Raw genomic sequence first — 6,419 nt, 5'->3', positions numbered from 1 at the left:
TCTGACTCGAACACTCACAGACATTAAAAAAAAAAAAACAAAATTTATATTTTTATCATTTTTCATGTTAAATTACAAGTTAGTCCATATATATTTGTATTTGCATTTAATAAATTTTGATTTTTTTTTAAAGAATCAATTAATCTATAAACTTTTAATTTGATGTTTAATAAATCCTTACATATATAACCAATCATTAGATATAACCCTACCAAATTTTTATTGAATAGGTTCGTGTTCGATAAACCTTGAATAGATTAATTATTCGCTAAACTTGTTTGACACAATTTTTCTTTTTATAAAAAAAAAATCTAGAAACCATTTTTCTTTTCTTTCCCTTTTTCTCACACTTTTTAAAGCTCAAAGTAACTTAATTGAAGAGTAAATTAATCCATTGTTTTCTCTTTTTTTTAATAATAAAATCCAAGAATTTATTAAAAAGAATTAAAAAAAAGAGACCAAAAAAATAATAATAAATAAATAAAGAACGGGTAAGATAGACGGAGCCCAATTGCGGCGGCCGGCGAGTCAAGCGCAAAAGGCCGAAAACTCTCACCCGTAAGCATGGACTTTTCCGGCATTTTAAGTATTTTTTTTTTAAATAAACCCTAAATCCAAATTAACCCTACAATTTTTTTTTTAAAAAAAGTGATTAACATTACTCCTTCTCTGCTAGACCAAGCGGCCCAGTCTTTCATAAATTAAAATTGAATGCTTCCATCTAATCATCTCTCTACTTAAATTCAACTGCTTAAATTTTCGCTACCAGATAATGAATCAATGATGATCAGATTTCCAAATCCAGAATCCGCAGAATCTTTGTTCTGCAAATGAAGAGCACAAAAGATTTTAACCCTCAATTCCATTCTCAGAGATCACAGAGCTCCAAATCCAGAAACGAACGCCGTTCCGGTGCTCTAAACAAGCGGAATAATGATTCTGTACTCTCTTACAAGTTCGTAAAAGCGGCTGTTAATCGAGTTTCTGGGTTTTTGAAATCTATTTTTGTTGGTCGGAAGAAGGATTCTTCGGATCGTTCTGTAATCGGTACCAGAGAAGCTAATAATTCTCGTAGAGAAGTCCCCTGTGAGTTCTGTTTGAGGTTTTTGTTTGTTTGATTTTTAGCTGATTGATGCGGAATTGATTTTGTTTTCTTTGATTTTTAGCTTTTTCGACGGGAAGCTACGGGAAGAACTCGTCGCCTTTGAAGTCTTGTGGTTCGTATACTTCGTGTGGTTCGTATGGTTCCTCGTCTAGCTTGCCCAGTGAATTTTTCGCAGCTGCGGGATTCTCGATTGAAGAAATTTATAAGGCGACGGGAAATTTCTCTGCTGCGAATGTTCTTGGAGCTGGAGCATTTGGAACAGTGTATAAAGGGAAGCTCAAAGATGGATCTCTTGTTGCCGTAAAGCGAGCCAAAAGGGTACGAAGTTGAAGTTATTTTCTGTTAATTCAATCCATAATTGTTGATGAGGTTATTATTACATTTCCTGAAAGTTATGGAATAGTTTGAGTCCATCACGAGGTTGTGCTTGAGATTTTCAATGGAAAGAACTGCTAAAGCTATGAATTGAATGACGATATTAATATAAAATTGACCATTAAATGCTTTGGGGTTAATATTGATGGCGATGTAGGGTTTTGATTTCCTTTCATTCCAAAATTCAATACGATGTGCATTTGAGGATTGGAGGCTAATTCCAGTCCTTGCAATTCAGCGAGCATGACAGATTTGATACTTTTGGCAGGATGCGAATGAGAGGCGTTTGCTGACAGAGTTCAGGAATGAGATACAAATGTTGTCAAGGATTGAGCATTTGAATTTGGTACGTCTGTATGGTTTTCTGGAGCAAGGAGATGAGAGGATCGTTATTGTTGAATATGTTGGAAATGGAAATCTTCGGGAACATCTCGATGGTAAGCAATCTTGCTGTATTATTTTGAATGATGATATCTTCTTGATGTATGCATTTAACTTGGAACTAGCTTATCGCAATGTTAAGGAAGACAATGTCAAGAAGGTTATATCTTTTGTGTAGGGAAGCGAGGATTCGGCCTTGAGATTGGAGAGCGTCTGGACATTGCCATTGATATTGCTCATGCTATCACCTACCTTCACATGTACAATGGTATGCGCACAATTTTTGTAATATGCATTTGATAGCCTCCATAGAAATGAGTAGCCTACAGATGGTTTAGGGAGTGCAAACACTTCCTAAGCTTTGCTAATCTGATATCAGTTTGTCTATATCTGTGGTATAAATCAAAATTTCTATTATTGGACTGGAGGCTAAGAATCACAATCACTTCAAAATACAAACTAGCTCATGTTGAGTTCAACTATAAGTTACCTGATGGATTATTGTCAAGACAGTGAGAAATCTGAATCTGAATCATTATTATGTAACTGACAGATGCGCCAATAATCCATAGAGACATAAAGGCTACAAACATCCTAATCACGGATAAACTACGGGCGAAAGTGGCAGATTTTGGGTTTGCACGCCTCGTTCCAGAAGATTCTAACGTTACACATATCTCAACCCAAGTTAAAGGAACAGCTGGGTACTTGGATCCTGAATACCTAAGGACTTATCAGCTCACTGAGAAGAGTGATGTATACTCCTTCGGTGTGTTGCTGGTAGAGCTCATGACAGGAAGGCACCCAATTGAGACAAAGAGGGATACCAAAGAAAGAGTAACTATAAAATGGGTTAGTATTTTATTAATTGCACCATAACATAATTTTGATCCTTTATATCTTGCAATTTAATATCAAATTCTCTTGAAAAGCTTTGCATAAAAGGAGTATGACATGGCTTCTAATTTAAACACTTTTTACGAAATTGGTTTTAATTAAAATCCCTGAGTGTTTCGTTACATTTTCTAAAGTGACTTCATCAATCGTAAGTTTGTTCAGTTTTGTTGCTCCTACATATGAAAGTGAATCTACGTTGAATTACCACAAAGTGATTCTAAAGTGAATTCTATTCTATCACTTTATAATTACTCTTTAAGTAACAATTTTAAAGTAGTTATTCAAAAAAATATTTTGAGTGATTTTTATTTGTTACCAAACGCTCGTATTATTGAAATTACACTTTTGGCCCTCCAAAATCATCTAAGAAGTTAATTCAATCACACACTAATCTTGTTTGGCTTTCAAAAATTGAATGTGGATCAAGAGTGAATTCGGATTGGCTTATGAGGATGATGCTTTTAAGTACAGAACCCTCTGTATAGATAATTTTGACCTCCCCACCCCCCACCAAAAAAAAAAAAGGTACTTAAATGCTTCCTCCAAAAATACTTTAAATGTTTGTTTACTGCTTTTAAAATGTCTAAAAATACTTTTAGGCACGTAGTCAAATATCATGATGAATATAAAAATGTGAGTAATATTCTTGCTACACCTTGTGACATCACGATAATATGAGAGAACCGCCAAAGTTTTAAAGGTTTCCATATCTTTCTGGTCTCTTAAATGTGAAAGTGCTCATCACATGACAGGAATTACATCCACCTTGTTTCCACTCTTAGTTTTGAATGTGTGATGGTACATTAAGCCAATTTATTTTCCAGTATGGTGTTTATTTCACTCATCTTCTTCTTCATGTGGTATGTTCCTGTTTACTGCAGACCATTATCGGGTAGGAATTCATACTGGCCTAACTATATGTTAAGAACCTCTAGATGTTATACAAGTAAAATCCACGAATCTAAGTCGTCTGGAGTATACCAAATACATTAAGTATATTTATGATAATCTGCCGTATCGTGAGGTCTTGTTTTAAATTTCTCTCTATGAACTAATGGGTAGAGAAACTCAAAAAGAACTATAGCAGTTTTTGCCTTGCCTGGACATAAAGGGATGAGAAAAGGACTCCAATCTGCCTTATTGTGTTAAGAGCATAATTGTTTGTTTTCCATCCAAAGCTCTCTATCCCCTTTCTGTTTTAGGTTGGCATTACAAAGAGAGTGCCCAGAAACAAAATATACCCATCACTTGTGGAAGGTACAAGATCGTCAGAGAGAGACCTTAAAGAATAGATATATATTTTTTAGTATAATGGGAGTAGGAGATTTGTACCACAGATCTCTTGATGGCTAATACATTTGTATCCCAATTGAGTTATGTAAGAGATGGTAGTTAAGGCTTAGTTTTGGGATACGTGGGGTTAGTAATGCTGAAAGTTAAAATATGTTTTAATTCAAATAAGTTATACATATGAATTAAGACATTTGAGAGTTGGTAAACATATTGGAGAGAGTTAGATACGTTCGTGAATTAAGTATAGGACTTGCATGTGTTGTTTAATTATGGTGAGAGTTATGGATCCAGATTTATCCATGGCAATCCTATATATAGGATGACATTTGTGTTGTTTAAGGAAGTGTGTGGAGTAGAATACACAAAGATAATTCAAATAAAAGGTGCAAACCAAGATTGAAGAGTTTTTTCGAATATAAATGTTTTGTTTCCTCTCAAATATCTTTTTGTTGATCATTTATTTATGAGTGTCCATCACTCTCTTCCAACGAGTAAAATCTGTTTAGATTATACAAATTAATATTCTTTGAACTATAAGATTGTGCAACTTGTATGTAGTTCATGGATTTATGATAAGTAAAAGTTAGCATATAGAATAAAGGTGGGTTCCATAATGCAATGAGCCTGAAAATGTAATGCAATGTAACAAAACTATAACCTGAAATAAACAAATCTGCGTAACAAATGTTGGCTCAGCTTTTTAATTCTAAGTCCAGCCCAGGAGCTAAATAGCCCCATTGGCCATTATAGACTTGACTCATACGTACAACAAATCAAAGCTAAATATCATAATGAAAGATCATATAGAAGGAGACATGATAAAAACTTGCATATAATATGCAGGCAATGCAGAAACTGAAAGATGGAGAAGCTGTGATTGCCATGGATCCCAGACTGAGAAGGACTTCTGCATCCACAGTGACCATGGAGAATATGCTCAAATTGGCTCGCCGATGCCTTGATCCTTTGAGACCATCTCGACCATCCATGAAAACTTGTGTTGAGGAGTTATGGGGAATTCGAAAGGAATATAAAGATAGATTATTGTCGTCTTCTTGCTCGGAGTCTCTTCGTTCAGCGGATTTTCCAGTTCCAAATGCAAAAAACAACCTTTATGTTTCTTTTGGTATTAAAGAGGACGAAGATTTGTACAACAAATTCATTTCTGCATAAGTCGCCAATTTATGGGCATTCCCTTTATAAGGGTGAAGTTTTTCATACCTCTTGTCCGTAGATTGTAAGTAACAAGTTCCAGAAATGTATTTTTTATTGTAGTAATGATATTTGTTATATAAATTCCACTCCCAGTGTATTATTTGTATATTTTGTATTTTCAAAATTTTTAATATGATGTAAGATTCCCTAAACAAGTAAACAGCATATAATCAAATACAATACTTTCGTGTGAGGTTCTTTTGCTGCATTTTCTTTAATGAATAATGTTCAATTGTGAATTAGTATAGCTTAGAGAAATCGAATAATTGTCCTATAAGACAAGAAAATCTGGCTTTGGTTCGGCGCTTAATCATTCACACTTTGACGATCAAGTTAGTAATGAATTAAAAAGCTAAGAGAATGGAGAACTTAGAGTCTTTTACCTCAAATGTCTATCTACTTGGATCAGACAATGACTTGTCTTATTTTGGTACTTGTACACAGCACTTATACGAGGGTGCATGCATAAAGCTTTAGAACTCGAATCTTATCTTCATCTTAAAGGGTAGGACTCTACCCCATTCTCGAACTCTTTGTCGCAATTTTAGAGAGATGCAAAATTGAAAGCCAATGGAGTTGTTTCTGTAACTGAATAATCTATTTATCAAATGGATGTGTATCAATAATTAATGTATTAATCTTAGTTAGATAGTAAATTTTTGTTTTTATCTCAATTAATAACTCATACAAATCTCGATAACAAAATATTTAACATAAGTAGTAGAGATTTGCAAATCTTCCGGACGTAGAACACGTAGAGCCTTGAATCCAAATACATTATCTACGATGGAAGTAAACATGTTAATAAGCCAGAGAGGGAGTAACTATGCCTCTAAATCGATAGGATAACCATTCTAAGCAGTCATAGGCGAAGGAGACAAGGGAGAGGCATTGAGTATGCTCGAGGTTCCAAGATGTAGAATCCATGTTGAATCAGCATTTAACGAATCTGCTAGGACTTGGGTCCACAGGATCAAATCAGAAAAATTGAGAAATAGAACCATCTGATTTGATTTGTTCTCAATAGCCACTAAAGGAACAAAAGTAGAGGGTAAGGTGGTGAGAGTTGCCATAGGCAAAGCTCTTACTTTGGCTAGGCACGTACCTCCCTAACTAGTTGCAAGCCAAAGCTCACCTCTCTCATTTGGGAATT

At 34.7% G+C, this 6,419-nt stretch overlaps 1 protein-coding gene across 1 annotated transcript; it reads left to right on the top strand.

The window, feature by feature from the left end:
• Positions 1–525: 525 nt before the first annotated feature.
• Positions 526–5,459, top strand: CRCK1 (calmodulin-binding receptor-like cytoplasmic kinase 1). The gene is made up of 6 exons (XM_039045799.2): positions 526–1,086; positions 1,167–1,423; positions 1,749–1,917; positions 2,040–2,129; positions 2,415–2,713; positions 4,895–5,459. Exons 1-6 carry the CDS (start codon positions 831–833, stop codon positions 5,222–5,224), a joined length of 1,401 nt encoding a protein of 466 aa, XP_038901727.1. The 5' UTR covers positions 526–830; the 3' UTR covers positions 5,225–5,459.
• The last annotated feature ends 960 nt before the right edge of the window (positions 5,460–6,419 follow it).

This window comes from Benincasa hispida, chromosome 10 (assembly GCF_027475165.1).
Source record: "Benincasa hispida cultivar pf3 chromosome 10, pf3_genome.v1.1, whole genome shotgun sequence".
Classification (NCBI taxonomy): domain Eukaryota; kingdom Viridiplantae; phylum Streptophyta; class Magnoliopsida; order Cucurbitales; family Cucurbitaceae; genus Benincasa; species Benincasa hispida.
The sequence above is the reverse complement of the archived record's forward strand: the minus strand, read 5'-3'. Positions and strand labels throughout refer to the sequence as shown.

Coding starts and splice junctions, on each gene's coding strand:
- CRCK1 (XM_039045799.2), top strand. CDS start 831: ATGAAGAGCACAAAAGATTTTAACCCTCAATTCCATTCTCAGAGATCA. Junction 1,424..1,748: donor CCGTAAAGCGAGCCAAAAGG/GTACGAAGTTGA, acceptor TACTTTTGGCAG/GATGCGAATGAGAGGCGTTT. Junction 1,918..2,039: donor TCTTCGGGAACATCTCGATG/GTAAGCAATCTT, acceptor TCTTTTGTGTAG/GGAAGCGAGGATTCGGCCTT.